The sequence below is a fragment of the Crocuta crocuta genome, unplaced genomic scaffold, assembly GCF_008692635.1.
Source record: "Crocuta crocuta isolate KB4526 unplaced genomic scaffold, BGI_CrCroc_1.0 scaffold122, whole genome shotgun sequence".
In the NCBI taxonomy this organism is placed as follows: Eukaryota; Metazoa; Chordata; class Mammalia; order Carnivora; family Hyaenidae; genus Crocuta; species Crocuta crocuta.
This window is the reverse complement of record NW_027528839.1, coordinates 1,494,995-1,519,324: the sequence shown is the minus strand read 5'-3', so window position 1 is coordinate 1,519,324 and position 24,330 is coordinate 1,494,995. Positions and strand designations below refer to the sequence as shown.

Genomic DNA, 24,330 nt, shown 5'->3' with positions numbered 1-24,330 from the left:
CACCCTGTGTTTCTGATGCTCCTGTACCTGCTTCAGGTTTAACTTTTCCTCACAGCACTCATTACCTTTGTGCTGTGTGTACTCTCCATGAGGTAGGGACCTTTGTTTTGGTCACTGATGTAACCTACGGTTCTAGGATGGTGCCTAGCACATAGTAAGTTCTTAACAGATATCTGTTGAGTGAATGACTGAAAATGTTGATGCTACTTTAAGCAGGGTGACCCAGAAATAAGTTCTCCAAGCTTTAGTAAAATTTGCTCACACAGCTCTAACAGTGCTGAAGCATGAAAATTATTTTCTCTACATCCCATGTCTATATAGTATCCTGCCTAATGGAGTTTGATTTTACTGTGGCCTTCAATCTCTGCAAAAGATACTTTTCCCTCTTTCTATGCCTCTGGTTTTGATTCTGAAGGTGGATGTTCAGATTTCCATTCTCAGCTCTTAAACATCCTGTCTTTCTTTCCAATGGAGTTGTCTTATACAAGCTTTTAACTTGGGAACTTTACCTTTTTTAAAACTAATTAAGTAGTTAATTAATTAATTTTGAGAGAAAGATAGAGAGAGAGAGAACAAAGGACGGGCAGAGAGAGAGGGGGAGTGAGAATCCCAAGCCGGCTCTGCACTTTTAGTGCGGAGCCAGACACAGGGATCGATCCCACAAACCATGAGATCTCGACCTGAGCCAAAATCAATAGTTGGACACTTAACCAACTGAGCCACCCAGGTTCCCCTTAACTTGGAAAGTTTAGGTGGTTTCTCTTGCCACTGTATTTTTTTTTGAGTGGTTGAATTCTTATCCTGTCAAATGAGTTTATTGGTATGTACTGAAGTTATAAAAGATTAATTTTTTTTTTAAAAACCTGCTGTAAACCCTGGTGACAGAAGGCATTCATTAGTCTCCTCCATCTAGTTTACATTCTCCAAGAAATGTAGTAGTCCTCTTAAAGAATTGTTCGAATGCTCAGACTTGCACTCAAGTAGACTATTCCTTCCTTGATTCTGTATCAATGTTATCAATCCTTGACGTTCACAAGAGTTACTACACAGAGTTGTATATACAAAACCTGCTTTAAGCTGTAGTTTTGGTTATTTGTGATTTTTGCTTTACGACTGAGTTTAGAGCCCAGTGTCCACCTAAGGTATAACCCCACCATAACACAGACTATTCTAGAAATCAGGATATATAGTATGAGGCTAAGCCTTAAAATGGAAGGGAGAGCAGTGCTTGGGTGGCTCAGTCAGTTAAGCAGCTGACTTTGGCTCAGGTCACGATCTTGTGGTTCATGAGTTCAAGCCCTGCATCAGGCTCTGTGCTGACAGCTCAGAGCCTGGAACTTGCTTGGGATTCTGTGTCTCCCTCTCTCTCTGCCCCTCCCCTGTTTGTGCTTTGTCTCACTTGCTCGCTCTCTCTCAAAAATAAAATGAATATTAAAAGAAATTTTTTTAATGGAAGGGAGAAGTTTCCTTAGATAATCCATTTTTATACCGGGATCATATGCAGATGAAGGTAAAACAATTACCATAGAAGTAATACTTCATGGAAATGTCTCTCTGAGGGAAGTAAAGATTTAAAGATGTGTTATTGTAGAAGTCAAATCTATTCAGAGTATGAACCAGTTACTGCTTCTGTCTGGCACACTTTGACAAATCTCAATGAAATATATTTAAGGAATTAATATAATTCGGATAAACTTTTTCTATTGAGCACTTACTGTGCTCCAGGAAGTGTGCAGAGAACTATATGTACATTATCTAATTAAATGATTACAATAGCTCTATGAGGTATGTGTTACCACAATACAAAGTCAGCTACTTTAATAGTCAGTCCTCAGCACAATGTAGCTTTCAAAAGAAACCTGTATTGGAAGGCTTGGAAGAATGTTGGAGATTTTTACTTTAAATTCTCATAGGAATAGCCCAGGGAGGGGGGTGGGAGGATCAGTGCATCGCAGAATGAAACTGTAAAAATCCTCTTTACTATCTTTCCCTCTGCCCAAAGTTACATAACCATCAGAGTAGCTAAAAATCTCTTCTTTCTCTGCTTTTATAATTCCTTTGCTATGATATTATTTTCCTCTTCTCATATTCCTCCTTTGTTACTTGGTCCCTCACCATCAGTCCTGCATTCTGATGTGACTCTGTGATTGATTGTATTCTTGGTTTGTTTTTTTTTTTTACTGTTTATTTATTTTTGAGACACAGAGTGCAAGTGGGGGAGGAGCAGAGTGAGAGAGGGAGACACAGAATGTGGAGCAGGCTCCAGGCTCTGAGCTGTCAGCACAGAACCCAATAAGGGTCTCGAACTCATGAACCGTGAGATCATGACCTGAGCGGAAGTTGGATGCTCAACCGACTAAGCCCCCCAGGAGCTCCTTGACTGCATTGGATTTTGAGAAACAGCTCCGTTGGACTTTGGGCACTTAAGTATTATTATCCTCATTTTACAGATGAGGAGATTGAGTCCTCAAGGTTGCAAGTAACTTGCTCAAGGTAACAGAGCTAGTGAATAGTAGAGCTGGTCCTTGAGCCTAGGAAGGTTTATATTTAAAACACCTATTTCTGTTCGGGGCACCTGGGTGGCTCAGTCGGTTAAAACTCTGACTTCGGCTCAGGCCTAAGAATTTTCATTTCTAACAAGTCTCTGGGTAGTGCCACTTCTCCCTCAGATGACACTTTGAAAATGCCTGACTTGGAGGGTGCTTTTCCTTATCAAATGTTCAGGCTTCCCCCCCCCCTTCATTGTTCCAGATAATAATACCACTACTGGTAAATATTGTAGATGTGCAGATCAAAAAGCGTCTCCGCTTGATGTATAGTATTACAAAAGGTTACGTCAAAAGTCAAGAGGATACCAAATATTTAATGAAACAAATTTCTGGCCGAGAATCAATATATAAGGTGAGAGACAAGGACTGGTCATTTGGGAAAACAATCGCTTGGATGTATTCGTATCTTTTAACACTTCTGCATGTATTTAAATTTTTTGGTTGTTTGTTTATTTTTTGAGAGAGAGAGTGAGCAGAGGAGGGTCAGAAGGAGAGAAAGAATGGGCTAGAGCTCACAAACCTTGAAATCATGACCTGAGCCAAAATCAGGAGCCACCTAGGTGCTCCTGCTTTTCTGTGTGTTTGACCCAATGGATAAATTGTATTAAGTAAAGGGGATTCTATTGTTTATTACGTTACATGAATTGCGGAGTTGCCGCAGAGAACAGTCTTTGCTCTTTCCCTTTCAGGTATCTTTATCAAGCTCATTTATGATCTTCATAGAAGACAATCTTTCTCTTTGTTTTTATTTTCTTAATGTGGACTAGAGATCCGTCCGTCTTTGTAACCCTGTCTAAGAGGTAGGGCAAGTTGGAAAAGGCTCCCTGCAGGAATCAAAATTTGAATGACCCTTCAAAGAATGGGTAGGTCAGAAGTGGGGAGGAAGAGAGAGGGCAAGAGAACAAAGATTTGAGAGCGAATGCTGGTAATGCTGGTGCTAAGTGTCCCAGTAGTACTATTTGTTTGTTTGTTCGTTTGTTTGTTTAATTGTGCAAGACCTTCCTTATTTCCAGGCAGCATGAGGTAAGTACCAAGTGGGAGATGAGGACATAAGCATACTAGGAACTTGAAGATGGAGTGAATCACCTGCTAACTAGGTTCCCTCATGCCAGGTTGTCCATCCCAGGCCCGTCTGCAATTTAGTAATGTTCAGAAAAGGGCTATTTCAAGTTTCATTTGTGACTTTCTGCTTAAGAGTATTTAGTGGCTCTGCATGGCTCGAAGGATAAGGCCTTTGACTCCAAATATGTACCTGTGTATATGTGTGTTTGTGTGTGTGTGTAGAGAAGAGAGAACGCAGAAAAGATGGTAAAAAATAATATGCATAATTTTACAACTTGAAAATAATAAAAGGCAAGAAGTAAAATATCTCTCCCTGCTCACCACCCTACCACTTCCCAGAGACAGCCCTGTACTAACCATTCCTGTGTGAATTCCTCTGCTGCTGCCATAATGTTAACAATATGCACATGTATTTAATTCTTGATTCATTGTCCCTAAGCAGACTTCATTTACTCTCTGCCATGAAGTATAAGGAGATTGAAACATTGCTCTAGCCTTTTATTTTTCTCCCCTCTCTCTCAAAAATAAATAAATAAATATTTAAACCATGAATCTTTTCTGCAAAATGCTAGGTCCAGTAGATACGTAAGCTACTGGCTGCATAGTATTCATTGTTCTGTGAGAAGGAGCATGCGGAAAGCAACAGGGTCGGCATAGAGGGAAGGCTTGAGCTAAACATCGTCCCCGAATCGTAATCTAAGTGTGATTTCTTCTCAGATTTTAAAGCCAGACACACACCTGGCATAATAAGAAATTAATGTCTTTCTTAACTTCTTACAGAAATTATATGAAATTTTGGAAACCAACAAACGAGATGCCATCAAAGAACTAGGTAAGTAGTTGGAGTATCTGATTTCCTGAAATCACATGTTATTATCCCATAATTTAACCCATGGGAAGGCAAGTTCATACTTTGCTTCAATTACTCATTTATTCATCCAACAAGCATTTACTGAATGCACGCAGTAGGCCAGGTAGGCCAAAAATGCAGAGTTAGGTGGAAAGTAGGAGAATGTCAATAGACAATTGCAGAAAGTTCGAGAAGGTCTTGTACTGGCCATGAGATTGTAGACGAAGGAATGAGGAGTGTGGAGAGTGGATTAAGACGGCAAGATCAGATTCCTTAAGGTTGCCAGAAAAAGACACAAGGCAATTACATTTGACAAAGGGTGTTTTTGTTTTATTTTACTTTGCTTGCAAGGTTACTCAGGACAGTAGGGCTACAATCTCTTGACATCTCTAGTGACTCTGCTTGAGTTGAAGCACACAGCAGGAGCCCTAGGATTGTGTACAAAGCTTCTTGGGTCTGTTTTCCTCATAAGGGGCTGTGGGACAGGCTGTGAGTGTGTGCCAAGTACCTGGGAGAGAGCTCTGGCAGATAGTAGGTCGTTGATAAATGGAAGTTATTATAAAAGAGATAAGGTAAAATCACTTTGTATTCATAGCCACATTCTAAGATGCCAAATGGATTTATGAGGATTGTACTTTCCAAATCAAAATGAGAAGAACATGGCCTAATGAATGAAATTTTGAATTGGAGACAATAGGTCAGAATATTTTGGCACTGTCTCAGAAACCTCAGGGCCCTTGTTGTCTTTACATATATAGGCAGATTTTTATTTCTGTGCTTTTATTTATTTGTTTGTTTGTTTGTTTTTAGTGTTTATTTTTGAGAGAGACAGAACGTGAGCCAGGGGAGGGTTAGAGAGAGAGGGAGATAGAATCCAACGCAGGCTCCAGGCTTTGAGCTGTCAGCACAGAACCCGACGTGGAGCTTGAACCCATGAACCATGAGATCATGACTTGAGCTGAAATCCGATGCTTAACTGACTGAGACACTCAGGTGCCCCTGGATATCAGGCATTTTGCTCAATGTTAAGGATGACAAAGATGGAAGGGATGCATTGTGGCTGTGTCTTCTAGTCCAGTTTGTGACTTCCTGTGTTCATTAAAGAAGAAAAGCTATGTGATTTGATCTCAGAAATCTCCACCAGCTGAAGTCAGGGGTGTCTTTCATGAAGTCGTTCATGTGTTCATCCAACAAAAGTTATACGATATGGAAGATGGGACAAATAAGTAAGGATCAAAATCCCACACTGTAGTAGGTTCCCTAATGGAGATATGTAGAACATGCCATGGGAATAAGGAGGAGAGAGCGATTTTCTCCTAGCTGGTGGGGGAAGCCAGTTTTCAATGTTCTCATCCATAAAATACAGATGAAAATAACTTTAGTCCTACTGGCCTCGCATGTTCTGTATGAAGCAAGAATGAAAGGATATTGTGTAAACACTTTGGAAATTAAAAACAATTACATAAATATTAGTTATTATCATGGTTATGGCTTTGTGTGCTTACTGATGGTTTTATTTGCTTCAGGACTCATAGAGCATGAGGGTCGTGATGTTGTCATTGCTTTGAAGACTAGGCAGGCAATCCGGACCGTGATTGCCAAGGCTCTAAAAAACCTCACCTTCCTTTGGTCAAGAGGCATTATTGATAAACATGAGGGCATTGAGATGAATAAGGTAATAAAGCAGTTATCCATGTTGCTTGATTCCATGAGCCCAACACCCAAGCCTGTACCATTACTTGAGCAGAATGTCATGTGTGAGGGAGGCTAAATTGGGTGTTAGCTTAGTAATGCCGGTGGCAGCTAGCGCCAATGCTACCTGGTATCTACCATGTCAAAACTATTATTTGGTTGCAAGTAATAGAAACCAACTGGAGCCAGACCTAGCTAAGAAACGGGGCTGGGGGACTTATAAAGACACAGCATGTTGAACTAAACCCATAGTAGCCAGACGTATGGCCAGGCCTGAGGAAAGGACTTGACTATGGACCGGAAAAGTTTTCCAGATTCTCCATTTCCTATTAGGGTTGCCCTCTGTGGCATCTTCTTTTGGCTCCCGCTACAAACTCATTAGATTTTTCTGCTTCTGTATCCACTGGTGGAATGTGTACTGCCTGGTCCCAGCAGCTGTGATGAAGGAGGTGGGAGTCACATAACGTTAACATGGTAGGAAAAAGATCAGCCTGCGTGTGTGTGTGTGTGTGTGTGTGTGTGTGTGCGTGCGTGTGCGTGTGTGTGCATGCGTGTTGGTGGGAGTCTAGGGGGGCAGTTCTGAGCAGGGAAGACATTATCATTGGTTAGCTGATAAATGGACTTTTGAAAAATGATAAATGCATTTGCAAAAAATAAATAGGAACATATGACATGTTTAATATTTAATGCTATCACTCTATCACATCCACCATCTAGACTGGATATTTGTGCAAATATGATTGTTTTTCTTATTCTCTGCAAGAATCTACCAGTTTCCTAATATAAATCAGAAATATCGAAGTTCTGGTCCTGCCTTCTGGCTATACTGCCCACTGATAAGCTGCTCCTGGGTGTCACATGCTTTTTTTTGTCACTGGCAGCTCCCAGCCAAGGGTCACATGCACTGTGCTTCCGATCATTCCCTGGACATAGTCCCCTCTCAATGCTTCCCAAAGGGAAATGGGTGTAGGACAAGCCAGCTTTCCCCTTTAAGGCTCTATCTCTTTAGACTAATATTATGGCAAAGGTCGAAATGGGTTATATGATTTCCTCTTAGCTTCTGACAGAAGGAAAAAAAAAGGGCTACTTTACAGTATCCTTCAAGTTATATACCACTCCACACATTTTGTATTCTCTTCTTTTTATTTATCAATTGAAGATTTATATAAGATTCAATTGAATGCTTGATATTCATTAATTAAAACAAATAATAGAGATTATAAGGAGAGAGACTATTTTTTCCTATAGGTTTGTTTAGAAAGGCAATGGGTAAATTAATCATTCAACAGTTACTTATTGAATGAATATTAATTGCCTAAATGTCAGCCAAAGAAAGATAATTATCTTCCTAGTCATAAGGAGCTAGTCATAAGGAATTACCTAGCTACTTCAATTTAATTGGGTAAATACATATTGAAAACCTACTACATGTTATGGACTCTTGAGGAGATTGGATACTTAATACAATAATGACCTCAAAGTTCATTGTCTCTTTCTTGTTCTTTCACTTAATCCTTTATTCATCCAGTCAACCAAGCAATTTTCCCTTACCTGGTGCAGGAAGCCAGAGAAGGGTGTCTGAGAGCCCACAAAACTGCAACTATATCCTTCAAAATTAGAAGAATTTAGGGAAGCAAATAATACATATAAGTAAGATTTGAGAAAATGTGGCATTAAATCATACAGTAGTCAACTGTGAAGTTTATTTTATTTTTTTATTTTAGAGAGTGTGTGCATGGGGAAAAGAGGCAGAGAAAGAGAGAGAGAGAGAAGATCTCAAGCAAACTCTACACTCAGTGTGGAGCCTGATATGGGGCTCAATCCAATAACCCTAGGATCATGACCTGAGCCAAAATCAAGACTCAGACGCTCATCTGCCTGAACCATCCAGGTGCCCCAAACTGAGAAGTTTAGACGGATCTGAAATTAACACAGTGGACTACAATATTAACTGGATTATAAAGATAATAAATTCAATATGAGTTAATATGTCAATTCATAAATCCAGTGAGTTAAAGGAAGAATAGTGACAAAAACAGTTAGAGGATAATTTAAATAGGGTAGGAGAAACTATGAGTCAAAATTAAAATAAATTTATATAACAGTAGTTTTTTTAGATTTCCTTAATTTTTTTCCTTAATTTCTGCTATAGGATCTGATCACCATTATTTTGATTTTTTTCAGGTACTTCTTGCAAAAATAAAAGCCCTGAATAACTTTCCAATGGCAATCCCACCACCAACTCCTGACAAATACCTTCATAATATTGTTTGGTTGGAAAATAAAGATGTTCTCATTGAGTTCTTCAAGGTAAAGATTCTGTTTTCTGTTCTGGCTTAGGTTTGATGATAATTATTTTTCAATCCTAAAGCAAGATTAACAAAAAGTATATCCAAGTCAGAATCCTGTGATGGCTGATGAAGGGTAACAAAACTGAGGCCCAGAAAAACCCAGAAGAGTAATTTCATTTTGAGCCTAGAGGGCAAAGATGGTTTTTCACAATGGTTTATCTGCTTAGGATAAGCTATTCGCACGACCTCATAACAATCCCATCTTGTTTTATGCTGTAGCATTCTGTAATTCCAGACACACACTCTGGAAAATACTTTTTTTAGGGCAAGGTTTTTTGTTTTGTTTTCGTTTGTTTTTACTTTTTTTATCTTATAGTTTATTGTCAAGTTGGTTTCCATATAACACCCAGTGCTCATCCCAACAAGTGCCCTCCTCCATGCCCATCACCCCCCTTCCCCTCTCCCTCATTCCCCATTAATCCTCAGTTTGTTCTCAGTATTCAAGAGTCTCTCGTGGTTTGCCTCCCTCCCTCTCCCAACTATTTTTTCCCCTTTTCCTCCCTCATGGTCCTCTGTTAAGTTTCTCCTGTTCCACTTATAAGTGAAAACATATGGTATATGTCTTTCTCTGCCTGACTTATTTCTAGAGCAATATTTTAAAGTTTAAATTACTATAAAGGTCAGGTAGATGATATGAAAGTAAAACAAGCTGTCTATAGTATTATAGGGAACAGCAAGAACTATGGTATATTCCAGAGTTCATGCTCTGTGTAAAGTCAGCTGAGTGTTATTGGAATTTGGACTCTTATAAGAAATATTTATTGAACCTCCTCCCCGTGCCAGTTCTAGGTTTGGGGATATGCCAATGAATAAAGTAAATGAATTCCCTGCTTTCATGAACTTTATATTATATGGCTAGAACAAAACAATAAACACACCAACACTCAAATATATAGCCTATTAGATGATTGTCAATGCTATGGAGAAAAAGTGAGAAAAGGGAATATAGTTGAGGAGCTATTTTATATGAGGTAGTCAGGGAAGGCTGCTCTAATAAGGTGGCATTTGAAGTGGGATCTGCATGCTGTGCAGATATCTGGGAGGAGAGCATTCCAGGCAAGTGCAATTCCTGGTGTTGACTGTGCTCAGTGTGTTCAAGGAACATCCCCAGAGCCCCTGCAGCACAAGCAGTGAGGGCGGGAGCAGATGAAGTTGGAGTAGTTGTAGAGCCTGAGTGTGTACAACTCTGCCGGCCATTGTAAGAAGGGCTCTGGCTTTTACTCTGAATTCAGTTGAAACTTATGGGAAGGTTTTGAACATGATCTAACTTACATTTAAAAATGACCACCTTGGGGACGTCTGGGTGGCTCAGTCAGTTAACTGTCTGACTCTTGGCTCAGGTCATGATCTCATGCACTGACTGTGTGGAGCCTGCTTGGGATTCTCTCTCTTTCTCCCTCTCTCTGACCCTCCTTGGCTTGCATGCATGTGTATGCACGTGTATATTCCCTCTCTCTGTCTCTCAAAATAAATAAATAAACTTTAAAAAATGACCACCTTGCCACTGTGTTGAGCATAGGTAGGAAGGGGTCAAGGGCAAGCCAGAAGCAAGAGTGATGATTGTTTGGATTAGTGAAAATGATAAGTGGTCAGACCCTTGATGTGTTTTTGAAGGTAGAGCTGATAGGTGCTGATGGAAGGAGTGTTAGAGAGTAGGTCTGGGATTTTAGTCTGAAAATAGGAATGGAGTTCCCATTGACTTAGGTGCAGAAGAAAGGATTTACATAGAAGGCACAAGAGTGTGATTCTGAATTAGTTAAATTTGAGAAAGCTATTAGATGTCCAAACAGAGATGTTGAGTAAGTGGTAGGATATATGACTGGAATTCAGGGGGCAGGCCAAATGGGAGATAGATATTTTGGAGTTTTCTGCATAGAGATAGCATTTAATATATGGAGAATTGATAAGATAATTTAAGGAGTTATTATGGACATCCAAGGATTGAGTCCTGGGCTATCCAACATTTAGAGTGGAAATGAGGAGGAATTAGCAAAAAGGATAGGAAAGAGATCAGATTTGTGGTTCCCAGAGGCAGAGGTTAGGGGGAGGGAGAATTGAAGGAAGATAGACAAAAGGTACAAACTTCTAAGTTAGAAGATAAACAAGTGCTAGGAATGTGCTATACAACATGATGACTATAGTTAGCACTACTGCATGGTATATTTGACTAAGAGATTAAATCTTAAAAGTTCTCATCACAAGGAAATATTGTTTTTGTGACTAGATGAGGTGATGGGTGTTAACTAAACTTGTGGTAATAGTTTCATAATAAATGTATGTCAAGTCATTATGCAGTATTCCTTAAACCTGAACAGAGCTGTATGTCACTTACATCTCAAAGCTAGGAAGAAGAAAAGAATTGAAGAGTAATCCATCATGTGGGAGGAAAACTAAAAGAGAGTGGTGTTCTAGAAGCCAGGTGAAAAAAGTATTTCATAAAGGGGAAAGTAAGCAACTATGTCAAATGAGGCTGAAATCAAATAAGATGAAGATTAGAAATTGACTATTATATCTAATAATGTAGAGGTCGGATTTTTTTTTTTAAAAAAGCCATAGATCTGAATTTTTATGTGAAATTTCCAAATTTTAAAAATTTGGCACCAATTCAAAATTTCAAAAACATCCTGCAGGCCAAACAATCCTTGGATTGGATGTGACCCATAGACTGCCAGTTTGTGGTTCTAATTTTAAATGGCTGTTGTATGAATTATAAGATTTATAACTTTGTCAACAACCTGTTAAATTTTTAGAATCAGGAAGACTCTGTGAGAAAGAATGGAATTCGCTTTATCACACATTTGGTTGTACCATACTTTGTGATCTAGGCATGTAGATATATAAGGCATCCATTTGTCCACAATGAGGACATTTTCCTTGTTTTCTAGATAGATAGCAATCGTAATGAAGTGCTACTGAGCTTTGAATATCTGATTCCTTTTTTGCTACACCAATGTTTTCTTCCTATCAGACATTTTAAAATTTTTCTTCTGAAATTGATTTCAAATGTACTGAATTAAGACTCCTTTGATTGAAAGTAACAAAAGCTAGGGCACCTGGATGGCTCATTCAGTTGGGCATCCAGCTTTGGCTCAGGTCATGATCTTGCGGCTCATGACTTCCAGCCCGGTGTCAGACTCTGTGCTGACAGCTCAGAGCCTAGAGCCTGCTTTGGATTCTGTGTCTCCCTCTCTCTCTGCCCCTCCTCCACTCATGCTCTGTCTCTCTCTGCCTCTCAAAAATAAATTTAAAAAGATTTTTTTAATTTAAAAAAAGTAACAAAAAGCTTACTTGAACTAGTGTAAGCAAAGGGGAAGTTGACTGAAAAGACAATGTGGTGATATATAGAAGCCACTAAGAAATAGTTAGCTAACTAACCATGGGGAGTGTGGGATTCAGGCCAGTTCAGGAATATCAGTGGTGGGAATTTGTGGACCTTTCTTCTAGCACTTGGATATCATGGCTCAGTTCTCAGTCCCCCAGCTCTGTGTCTCTCAGTTCCAATTTTTGAGAGAGAAGTCCAACTGGCTTAGCTTGGATCTGATGTCCTGCTTTGGGGAGCACAAGTGCGGCTGCAAGAAGAAGGAAGAAACCTGATGTGATGGCCAGGGGCCATAGTGGGTAGTTTGAAAAATAGATTGCATATAAATGCATGCGGGAAGTGGGAGATGGGCGTGGACTGGGAAGCGGGTGTCTCTAAAGTGTTTCTTATAATTTGCATTCTGCTTAGTTTTGTTAAAACCCAATTTAAGATAAAGTTAGAATTTGGTTCTTTATAGGTAATAATGTTCACAAGTGTAATTAACTGACCACCCAGCAGTGAATGGGGAGGAATGGCAAAACCAATGGCAAAACCAATCTAACTCTATAGATTAATGATTCAGAGACACCTGAGGTGAATCTGTCACCATAGCACGACCTTCCTTCCATCCCTGACTTGCCATGCCTCTGCAAGGCTGTTGGACTTCTGTCACTTTACGTGCCCCCTTTCCTTAATATCTTGGGTCTTGATAGGCATTTCAAGGCATTGGAACTTGATAGACGAATTGGGAGTACACAGCCCAGGGATTATGTGGCTAACTAGCTAAAATCCACATGGTAAACAAAATAAAACACCCCTGATGGAAGACTGTAATTTCAAGCTTGGTTTCCATCACAGCTACAATAGTTAATTTTAACTATTCCTCCCTTTTTTCATCCTCCAGCTAGTGTGATTAATTACAAACCCAATAATCTATAAAGAGAAGCCAGAAGTCAATGGTAAAAAATAAGGGTCTGAATAATACATAAGCTGGGTAATTGGCTTCAGGTGACCTTTTTAAAAAATCATGAGTTTATGCATGCTTACTCTAACACTGTCAAATCATTCAGAAGTGCATGAAGTAAAAAGTGAACACTAATCACTCCTTATCGCACATTTAGAGATGAATGATTTAGAAATATGTTTCCTACATATCTTTATAAAATGCAGATCTATCACCCTAATTTTCCCGTTACAAATCCTTCTGTAGCTCCTCTCTGGTTTTGGGAAAAAGCCCAAACTCCTTAATGTGCCTGCAAGACCCTTGTAGACCTGGCTTTGGTTCACTTCTCCAGTCCCTTCTCTATTGGGGGTGTGTTATGACTTTCATGGGCCCTGGCACTTTTACCATAGGCAGCCTCTTCCCCCATATAAAAGTACAAAAAATTATATTTTATGACTGTGTTAGTATAAAGATGAATATATTAATATTAAATGTTTTAGTATTAAAGCATTTGCCTCCACCTAAAAGTTGTTTTGTTCCCTTCTGATTTTAAAAGAAATGAAAATACTGTTGTGAGTCCCTAATGTATCGGGAGCCCTAGGCACTACGCCTATTGAGGCCTAATTGATATCTCAGTCCTGTCTCCACCCCATCCTGCTGTGGCCACAGAATACCAAATCTTCTACAGTTACTCCAACTGTAGATACTCTATTTGCTTCTGGGTCTTTGCATATACTGACTCCTCTGCCCTGAATGGTGTTCAACTCATTGTATCCTGGCTACTTGTTACCCTTCCTTCAGGCCTCAACTTAGCTGTTCCTTCCCCTTTAAAGTCTTCCCTGGACACGCAGGACAGGATCCTGTGGCCTTTCTGGACTTTTTCAGAGCATCCTGTCTCTGTCTCCTTTGTCAGAAGTATCACACTTTATTGTAAACATCTACTCAACTGAGCACTTATTCAGTGTTTCCATCAGTCACTGTGCCTGATACAAATCACAAAGTCTACAATTTCTTGCTTGTCCCTTTCTTTTTAAAGAAAATTGATGACATATGTCAGCATGTTATAATTCATTAACAAACCAAAGCATATAGTTCGTAGAGGTTTTTGTTCTACTTGAAACCCATTTTAGCTTTAAAATCTTATTTCTATTTAGAAAAGTAGACTATGAAAATTTTGTGTTGATCTTTTTTTATTTTTCTTTCAGGAAAGAGCCAAACTTGCCTACTTTGACTATGGAGATGTTATTTGTAGAGAAGGTGAAATGCCACAAGGAATCTACTTAATTATTTCAGGAATGGCAATTGTAAGGGACTGTTCATTCTTTACTGAAAATGTACTTTGAAATATGTTATTTTAACATAAGGAGAAGTTTAGTAACCAGGAAAGTTTCACATTTTTAACATAATTTCTAAATGAAACCATTTCTGCTCAGAAGTGAACACTACAGCTGAGAGAGAATGATAGTACTCAACATCTGAAGGGTACTTCTCATTTAACCAAATGTTTTTATAGTCTTTACTTATTCCTCATGGCAATCCTGGGAGGAAGTGTTCAGATAAACCACTTGGAGCAGTTGAGTTATCTAAGGGAAGTGAGAGTCAAGAAGGAGGGATGGACCACAATGTCAGATCCTTACAGAGGCCAAAGAGGATGAGGATTGAAAATACAACTTTTACCAGACCAGTAGGAGGCATTTGGTGACTAGAGAGAGAGAAAGATGTCAGTAGAGTGAGGGGGGACAATAATCCTTTAGAATCTGAATGCTAGTAACTGAATACATGGGTGAGCCCCAGCTTATGGCCCAAATAATTCCTAGGTCCTAAATGATGGTGACAAGTGACAAACCCTTATTATAATACATCTACTATATCTGGCTTTCTAATTTTGGAAGGGGTATTTCAGAACTTAAAAATATCAAAATTGATCATGGAAATAAACTTTTATGATAAATATATTATAATACTAACTAACACATATAACCCTTATTAAAGTCTGTCACTTTTCATTCATTTATTCATTGATTCATTCAACAAATATTTACCTCATTACCGCCACGCAGTGACACTGTTCATTCTAGGCATGGAATTGATAAAACAAAACAAACCAAAAAAATCCCTGCCTTCTTAGAGTTCACTTTCTAGCAGAAGCATAGAAGGAGATGGGATAATGAACAAAATGGGTAAGTTAAATATACAGTATGTTAGAGGTGATTGAGAAGTGAAGAAGTTAGTTGTAATTTTTTAAAAGGTGGTCAAAATGGCAATGTATTATGACATCTAATCCTTATAATAACCTTATTTTTCATAGGAGAAAGCTGACCCCTGCAAGGGTACATAGTAACAGGTCAAGAAGGGCTTTGAACCCATAGAATTGGCCTCAGTATCCATGTCCTTAGCCATTATTCTATGCTGCTTCCAATAGATGTGCTATGTGCTATGTTCCTATTAGAATCCAAAGTACACCGCTACATGGGGCGCCTGGGTGGCTTAGTCGGTTAAGCGTCTGACTTTCGCTTAGGTCATGATCTCGCAGTTCGTGGGTTCGGGCCCCGCGTCGGGCTCTGTGCTGACTGCCAGCTCAGAGCCTGGAGCCTGTTTCAGTCTGTTGACTCCCTCTCTCTCTGACCCTCCCCTGCTCACGCTGTCTCTCTCTCTCTCCTAGAAATAAAAAAAAAAGTACACCGCTACCTATATTTATTAAGTATGTCAAATCAAACACTTAAAAGCTGCAACATACATTTTCCTTTGGGGAATTTCCTGCAATGACTGGGTTAGTTGTCTTCTTAAAGGATAAGTCCAACAGTATTTGGGCTGGAGATGTTATTAGCATTTAATAGATAACATAGCAACTCAGGACACATTTAGCAGTTTAAATTATCTCAAAGTTCTTACTTAGTTCAGAAGTTCTATGGGCTTAGTTGCTTTCTCGGCTTGAATCTCACAGGGCCAATAGCAAAGGGTCAGTAGGGCAGTGTTCCCTTCTGGAAAGTCCAAGGGCAGAATCAATTTCCAGATTCATTGAGGTTGTTGGTAGAATCCAGTTCCCTATGGCTAGAGGACAGAAGTCCCTACTTCTTTGCAGACTGTCATCCATGACCCACCTCCAGCCCCCAGAGCTTCTCTTCCATCCTTGCATGCAGGCCCCCATCTCAGAGCTGAAGTACAGCCAATCCCTCTCTCATTGCTGCATCTCTCTGATTTATTCTATTTCCTTTTCTATTTTTGAGGGCTTTTGTGGTTACATTGGCCCAGCAGCATAATCCAGAAGTTTCTCTTTATAGTCTTCTGATTAGTAACCTTTGTTTTTTTGCAAAGTCCCTTCCCAGCAGTACCAAGATCAATGTTTGCTTGAATAACAAAGAGACAGGAATCTTGGAAAACTTCTTTAAATCTTCCTATAGATGTTATCTTCTTATCTTGGTTTGTAAAAAGCAGAGACAGGGTTCACTGCTCAAAGAGCCTTTGAATTGCATTCAAACTTAAATTAGAAAAATGTCAAAGTCCTTCAGAAGCATGAATGCCTCTAAAAGTCTGAATGGTGGTCGCTGGTGGAAGGAAATTTTTGTAGCAATTTCTTCAGTGACCCTCAGTTCCCTGTTTGCCGTGTCCTGAACAATAGCCTTCCTCTATGCACAGTAGATTTGCACAGTTGATATGCACAGTTAAACTTTCTGGAAAATTCTGTAATCCTTCTGGTCAGTTCCTGCAGCTTCCTCCTAAAATCTGATAGCTTTTTAATTTCCCCCACCTATGCCTATCCGTTCTTTTCCTGAAGTAACTCAGTCACCCTGTATTTACCCTAAAAACTTGTTCTGTTGATGTCCCATGGAAATTATTAACCATTTTAAATGATGACAAGGTTGTGCTGAAATCATGGCTTGGTTTGGAGGCATGTTAATTCATGCTGTCTGATTTAGTCTTCTTTCACCAGAGGCACTAGCGCATTACAATAAGAATTTCTAACCACAGACTTGGAATGGCTGGTTGAGTTAGTTGCAGACAGCAATCTCTACTTTTGGTGGAATTTTTATAGAAGGAAGGTATAAGTCAATAGAAAGTTGTAAATGGATCTTTACCTGTGAAGGTAAAGATTGGAAACAATCCTTCCTTTGGAGAATTGAAATGTGAAAGAAAATTGTGATTTTTTGTTTGTTTGTGAACCTTAATTCCTTTTTCCACACCTGAAAGCATAGTAAAGAATCTTTTCCTTCATGCAGGGATGGTGAGACGGGTGATGGGCTAAATGGGTAAGGGCCATTAAGGAATCTACTCCTGAAATTGTTGTTGCACTATATGCTAACTAACTTGGATGTAAAATTAATTAACTAATTAATTTTAAAACAAGAATCTTTTCCTACCATTGTTAATAATGGAAAGAAATAGTGGGAGCTCCTATGGTTTGGTTTGGTGAAGGGTTTCTAATTTTGTATTTCCCTTTGCAGTTGCATAGCTCACCTCCTACCTTTGGAATAGACAGTAGCTTAAGGTCCAGTAGAGGGTCCAACACCATGTTTACAGAATACTGTACCAGCGGCGACATCATTGGAGAGCTGAGCTGTCTGCTTAAGCGTGAAATTGAATATACCGCCATCTGTGAAACTATTTTACAAGTAAGAAACTGGTTTTGTCTGCATTGTGGGCTATTAGTTTATTCTTCCTGAAGTAAATAAGGAATACCAGTATCTTTTCTTCGTTTGGGTTCACTTGTCTTATGCAGCCACCTACCCAACTTTTGTAAAGCAGCATAGACTAGCTGAGAAAAGATTTAGTGTCTCACAGCCTGGCTGTGGGACCTGGAGTGAGCTGTTTTAACCTCTTTGTGTCTTAGTGTCCTTGTTTATTAAAAGAGAGAATGTCTAGCTTTGAAGTTATGAAGATTAGGAAAATATCTAAGTGCCTGGCATGTATAGACACTCAATAAATGGCCACCATTATGAAAGTATTGTTTTTAAAGAATACTTGGGGTTTTTTTTTAATTTTTTAATGTTTAGTTATTTTTGAGAGAGAGATAGAGCACAAGTTGGGGAGGAGCAGAGAGAGAGGGAGACGCAGAATCCAAAGCAGCTTCCAGGCTCTGAGCTGTCTAAGCAGAGCCTGAGGCGGGGCTTGAACTCAGGAACAGTGAGATTATGACCTGAGCCAAAATTGGCCACTGACTAAGCCACCCAGGTGCCCCTACTTGTTTTTTTTAATTATTTATTTACTACTATTATTATTATTTTTTGAGAGAGTAAGAATGGAGGAGAGGAACAGAGAGAGACAGAGAAGAGAGAGAGAATCTTAAGCAGCCTGCATGCTCAGCCCAACCTGGGGCTCGATCCCATGATCCTGGGATCATGACCTGAGCTGAAATCAAGAGTCCTATGCTCAATTAACTGAACCACCCAGGTGCCCCTAAAGAATACTTGGCTTTAACCTCCATTTCTACAATTTTTTCACTGCCTAAGTAAGAAGTTATCTATTCAACAAATAAGTGGCTTGATATTCCACGTGATGTGGGGGGATTGAAACAGAAATGAGCCAGAGTTCCTGCTTATGAGGAATTCTCCAGCTCTTGAGATTGTTGCATTCAACAGACCAGGGTCCGGAGTCTTAGGGGAGTGTGGGACAGAAGGGAATGTTGCTTTATCAGTTTCATACCATTTCATTTCTGGAAGAGGACAAGAGGCATGAATTTAGTCACAAGGTTGAAGTGAAGTCATTGAAGTTCACGTAGCTCGAATTCTGAAAGAGCAGTCTTCCTCATTCAGGTAAGCAGTTGGCCTCTGGAAACAAATCCTGTGAATCAGTCTGTAGCCAGCATGCAGGGGTGCAAGAGCACCTGGCCTGGGGCCCCTAACCAGGTTCCACCACCCACTGCGGACAAAATACAAAGGCAGAGACGTGAAGGATGGTGAAACAAGAAATAAATTTATTTCGGGGCGCCTGGGTGGCTTAGTCGGTTGAGCGTCCGACTTTCGCTTAGGTCATGATCTCGCAGTTCGTGGGTTCGAGCCCCGCGTTGGGCTCTGTGCTGACTGCCAGCTCGGAGCCTGGAGCCTGTTTCAGTCTGTGACTCCCTCTCTCTCTGACCCTCCCCTGCTCATGCTGTCTCTCTCTCTGTCTCCTAGAAATAAATAAAACATTAAAAAAAATAAAATAAAATAAATTTATTTCAGTGAGGCCAACACGGAGAAGATAGCTGACTAGCAGTTCAAAGTCTCCAATGTGCTGAAAATACTTCTGGGTTTATATAAGGAAAATGTGGGGCAAAGGTGGATGGGTGCTGGCAGGTAGACAATGAAGGTCAACTCCATCCTTGTCTTGGTGTTAATCACAGGTGGGGTCTTGCTGGCTCAGGACAGTTCCTATTGCTTGAGGGGGTAGTTTCGTTCCCAACTAAGGATTCTTTGCCCCTAAGGCCTTCAGCCTGAGCCAAGAGACAAGCTAGAAAGAAAAACCCAACTAGAAGTCTGAGGTCAAAATGGAGGCAGCCAGAGTCCTCTTTCGAGCCCTCTTTACTTACTGTGGCAATAAAAATAGATAAGTTGATATAACTTAGTTGGTGAATCTTGGGCTCATGAACTATATCCTTTATCATAGCTATTGACTGGTATACATTTTCCTGGCTTATTAATAAGTGTATGCTTTAACTGAACTGTAAATTTTATCATCTTATATATAATGCAAACATTTTCTCCACAAAACAATGGCTTTAAATGACAGAGTATCATAATTATACTAAAGTTGGTGATTTTTCTAAGGGGTTAGGTGAAGATTAAATCTACAGGCACCTTGTCTTATGAAGACCTTATGATTTAGTTCTGAATCAAGCTTGCTGCTTGGTATCTTGTGGTTTCAGGCCTGCTTTATCTCCCTGGAGGATTTGTATGAAGGCTTTGATGTCTTCTGGCCATCCTTGGAATATAAAATATGGCTAAAGCTTGCGCTCAGTATTGCCTATCAGTATTTTGAATCAAGTCTCGTTGATGAGGTAAGTTACAGTATTAAAATACGAATGGACTTTTATTAACTTTTTACAAAATGCATTTCATATTTTTGTGACAGAGACAGAAAAGAAGATTGTGTCTGATCTTCTACAATGAGATTCCAGAATTTTAACCACTCTTGTTCTGATTTTCTGCAAGTCTTCAATTCTCTTGTCACAGCTGATTTTCTCAGGCTACCTGTAGTCATACTTTAAAAGAAAAAAAAGGTGGATTCAGCAAATATTAAATAGGCAAATTCCCAAGAACTAGATATTCAGTATATTTTGTGTGTGCATCTGGGCTTTGGCATTTTAAAAAGAAGCCCCCTGGGTGTTTCTAATGTGCATCCAGGGATGAGAATCACTGCTCTAAACTCTGTCAATAAGGAATACAAAGGAATAGCAGGTTTCTGGAGGAAATAATGGTTCCTTTTCATTAATATACAGAAACATAACGACTTCTGCTTTCAAGCCCAAAATCTCCGGCATTCTGAGCCAATCTGCTCAGACCCAGGTGGATGCTAATTGAGTTTCCTCTTTGGGGAGGGTGCTTGTTCTGTGTAGCTTTTTGAACGACTGGAGTGAGGACCAATTAGGCCAGTGTTTCTTATAGTCTCCTCTACCTATGTTAATATAAATCTCCTGTTTTTTTCAAAATCTATATTGGAGTGACTGAGCCTCTTTTATGAACTTTTTCTCCAGCAAATAGTAGCTCAAGTCTGTTCTTGGGTTGGTATAATTTACAATCCATATTTATACCTTATTTAATAATTATTTGAGCCCCTCTTACAAGTTAGGAACTGGGGAAGTGATAGACCCAGAGTTTGACAACATTCATTGTATCCCAGTGCAATGAGACTGGATATGATTGTTGGGTTAAAAGATTAGCGTATCTGAAGAGAATGAGAAGACAAGTCACGGGGTGGGAGCATATATTTGCAAAAGACACATGTGATACAGGACTGTTATCCAAAATATCCAAATAACTTTTAAAATNACAGACTGAAACAGGCTCCAGGCTCTGAGCTGGCAGTCAGCACAGAGCCCGACGCGGGGCCCGAACCCACGAACCGGGAGATCATGACCTACGCGAAAGTCGGACGCTTAACCGACTAAGCCACCCAGGTGCCCCAATGTACGGAAGATCTTAATAGACACCTCACTAACGAAGAAATACAGATGACAAATAAACATGTTGTATCTATGTCATACATCCTCAGAAAAATGCAACATTGTGATTCCATTATGCAACTAATAGAATGGCCAACATTTGGAACACTGACAGCTCCAAATGCTGGTGAGGATGTGGGGTGGCAGGAGCTCTCATTCATTGCTGATAGGAATGCAAAATGGTACAGCTACTTTGAAGCCAGTCTGGAGGGTTTTCATAAAACTGAACATACTCTGACCATATGATCTAGTAGTCAGTACCCTTGATATTTATCCAAAGAAGTTGAAAACTTATGTTTACAAAGAAACTGGAGCACAGATATTTGTAGCAATTTTATTCCTAATTGCCAAAACTTGGAAACAACCAACCAAAATGTCCTTTAGTAGATGAATGGATAAATAAACTGTGGCACATCTAGACAATGGAGTATTATTCAGTGCTAAAAAGAAATGAACTTGGGGTGCCTGGGTGGCTCAGTTGGTTGAGCGTCCAACTTTAGCTCAGGTCATGATCTCATTGGTTCATGGGTTCAAGCTCTGCACTGGGCTGTGTGCTGACAGCTCAGAGCCTGGAGCCTGCTTCAGATTCTGTGTCTCCTATCTCTGCCCCTCCCCTGCTTGTACTCTGTCTCTCTCTCAAAATACAAAATAAACATTAAAAAATAAAAAAAATGAACTATCAAGCCATGAAAAGCCATGGAAAAAACCTAAATTATATTACCAAGTAAAAGAGGCACCAGAAAGGTTACACACTGTGTGAATCCAATTATAGGACATTCTGGAAAAGGCAAAACTATGGACACAATAAAAAGATCAGTGGTTGCTAGGAGTTGGGGCAGGAGGAATAAATAGATGGAGCACAGAGGATTTTAGGACAGTGCAACCACCCTGCATACTATAACAATGGATACATGTCACTACACGTTTATCCATAACATTTATAACACCAAGAGTGAACCCTAAAGTAAGCTATGGACATTGGCTGATTATGATGTGTCAGTGTAGGTTCATTGGTTGCAATAAGTGTACCACTCTGGTGCCGAATATTGATAGTGGGGGAAGCTATACATGTGTGGAGGCTGGAGAAAATGGGAAGTCTTTATACCTTTCTCTCAATTTTGCTGTGAACCTAAAACTGCTCTGAAAAATTGTCTTAAAAAATTAGGATGTCATACTAAGGAAGTCATGCTTCTTTTACTATGTGGCAATAATTTTCCGAAAAATTTTAGTGGAAGAGGAAAAAGATTTAGATTCCTCTCTTTTCCTTCTGCTTTGCCTCTTCATGAGAAGGAAAAACACATTTAGAGTCTAGTATGAAACTCCAGAGGAAAGAATTAAGACCAATAGTCTGAAAGTGTATGGAGTCAGATTTGACTCAATAAAAGGTGAATGTCCTTTCATTTTTTTAAATGTTTGTTTATTTTTGAGAGAGAGAGAGAGAGAGAGAGAGAAACAGAGCATGAGTGAGGGAGGGGCAGAGACAGGGAGACACAGAATCTGAAGCAGGCTCCTCACTCCAAGGTGTCAGCACAGAGCTCAACGCAGAGCTTGAAATCATGGACCATAAGATCATGACCTGAGCTGAAGTCAGACCCTTAACTGAATGAGGCACCCAAGTGCCCTTCCTTTCACTTTTTAAATAATTTGCAAGATACACATATTCATTATCTAAATTAGAAAATACAGATACAAAAAGACACCTAAAAAACAAAAATAAAAATAACAAGAAAAAGAAAATACAGATACAAAACATAAGAAAAGAGTAATAAACTTCTATCCCAATGTAATTCCTCCAGAGAATCTCTGTCCAACTCTTTGGCTTATTTCCTTCTAGTTTTTTCCAATCAAAGAACTAGTCAATTAAGACTTTTAGAACCTATAAAAAGAGGTTTCGAAACACTGCTAAGCTTATACTGCAAACGCTCTTCTAAATCATAGAACTCAAAATTTGCATGCACTTAACAACCAAAATAAGGCACTTGGGTGGCTCAGGCAATTAAATATCCAACCCTTGATCTTGGCTCAGGTCATGATCTCACAGCTTGTGGGTTCAAACTCTACATAAGGCTCTGTGCTGACAGTGTGGAACCTGCTTGGGATTCTCTCTCTCTCTCTGCCCCTCCTCTGCTTACACTTTATCTCTCAAACTTAAAAAACAGGCATTTTTAAAAAGCTTATTTTTTAAAGATTTTCTCCATGTAAAATTTTAGATGTTTGCTAATTTTCTTATGTTTTTCATGCCCCACGTGAGCTGCTCCTCTCAGCAGTTAAGTGTTCAGTCTGAGGACAGGGTCACATAGCTATTCATGGAGCCAGGGCGCTGTCCAGGTGTTTCCTACCATGGGACTGACCTCTGAGCGCATGGATTAGTTTGCTGGGGCTGCAGTCACAAAGTACCACAACTTGGGGTCTTAAACAACAGAAGTGTATCGTCTCACAGGTCTTGAGGTGAGAAATCTGAAATCAAGGCGTTGGCAGGATTGATTCCCACTAAGAGCTGGGAGGGAGGGAGAATCTGGTCCAGGCCTCCTCCTTGGCTTACAGATGGCTGTCTTCATCCCACAAGGAGNTTTTTTTTTTTTTTTAAAGTAAGCTCTACACCCAGTGTGGGGCTTGAACTCAGGACCCTGAGATCAAGAGTTGCATGCTGTATTGGCTGAGCCAGCCAGGCATCCCAAATCTTCCCTTTTGATAAGGACATTGGCCATATTGGGTTAGTTGTCCACCATATTCCAGTATGACCCCATCTAAACTTAAACAATTATGTCTGCAATGACCCTATTTCCAAATAAAGTCACCTTCTTTTATTTATTTATTAAAATTTTTAAAAATGTTTCTTTATTTTTGAGAGACAGTGAGAGACAGGAAGGGGGAGAGAGAGAGAGAGAGAGAGAGAGTAAGAGAGAGACACACACAGAATCTGAAACAGGCTCCAGGCTCTGAGCTGTCAGTACACAGCCCAATGCAGGGCTTGAACCCACGAACTGTGAGATCATGACCTGAGCCGAAGTCGGATGCTTAACCAACTGAGCCACCCAGGCATCCCAATAAAGTCACATTCTAATATACCAAGGTTCAGAACTCCAACATATGAATTTTAGGGGGACACAATTCAACCCATTCAAAACAGCTCGCTTCTATCTCTAAAGACTGTGATTCTGAGCTTTGAAGTATGACTCAGACTCTGTGTGTTGCCTTGTTTTGTTGTAGCTTTCTGCTATTGTTTGGTCACTTGTTAACTGGGGTGTTTGCTTACTGCTAGGTAAAACAGAATCCGTAGGCATAGCTGACCACCCTGCTGAGGCTGACTGAGAGCTCATGGAAGCCTGTGAATCAGGCTGGGTATTCATATCCAGGGCCACTAATCGTAATAATGTTAACACTCTCGAGTTCATAATCTTGTCAGAGGCTATTCTGAACTCTCAATAAATTTTTTTGGCTGGTCTGA

At 39.8% G+C, this 24,330-nt stretch overlaps 1 protein-coding gene across 1 annotated transcript in view; it reads left to right on the top strand.

The window, feature by feature from the left end:
• Positions 1-24,330, top strand: part of SLC9C2 (solute carrier family 9 member C2 (putative)) — an 82,392-nt gene that overhangs the window by 51,893 nt on the left and 6,169 nt on the right. The window contains exons 17-23 of the mRNA XM_077756016.1: positions 2,752-2,901; positions 4,392-4,443; positions 5,988-6,136; positions 8,338-8,463; positions 13,951-14,049; positions 17,188-17,355; positions 19,587-19,718. Coding sequence (XP_077612142.1) covers positions 2,752-2,901; positions 4,392-4,443; positions 5,988-6,136; positions 8,338-8,463; positions 13,951-14,049; positions 17,188-17,355; positions 19,587-19,718 — 876 coding nt within the window. The remainder of the gene's footprint in view (positions 1-2,751; positions 2,902-4,391; positions 4,444-5,987; positions 6,137-8,337; positions 8,464-13,950; positions 14,050-17,187; positions 17,356-19,586; positions 19,719-24,330) is intronic.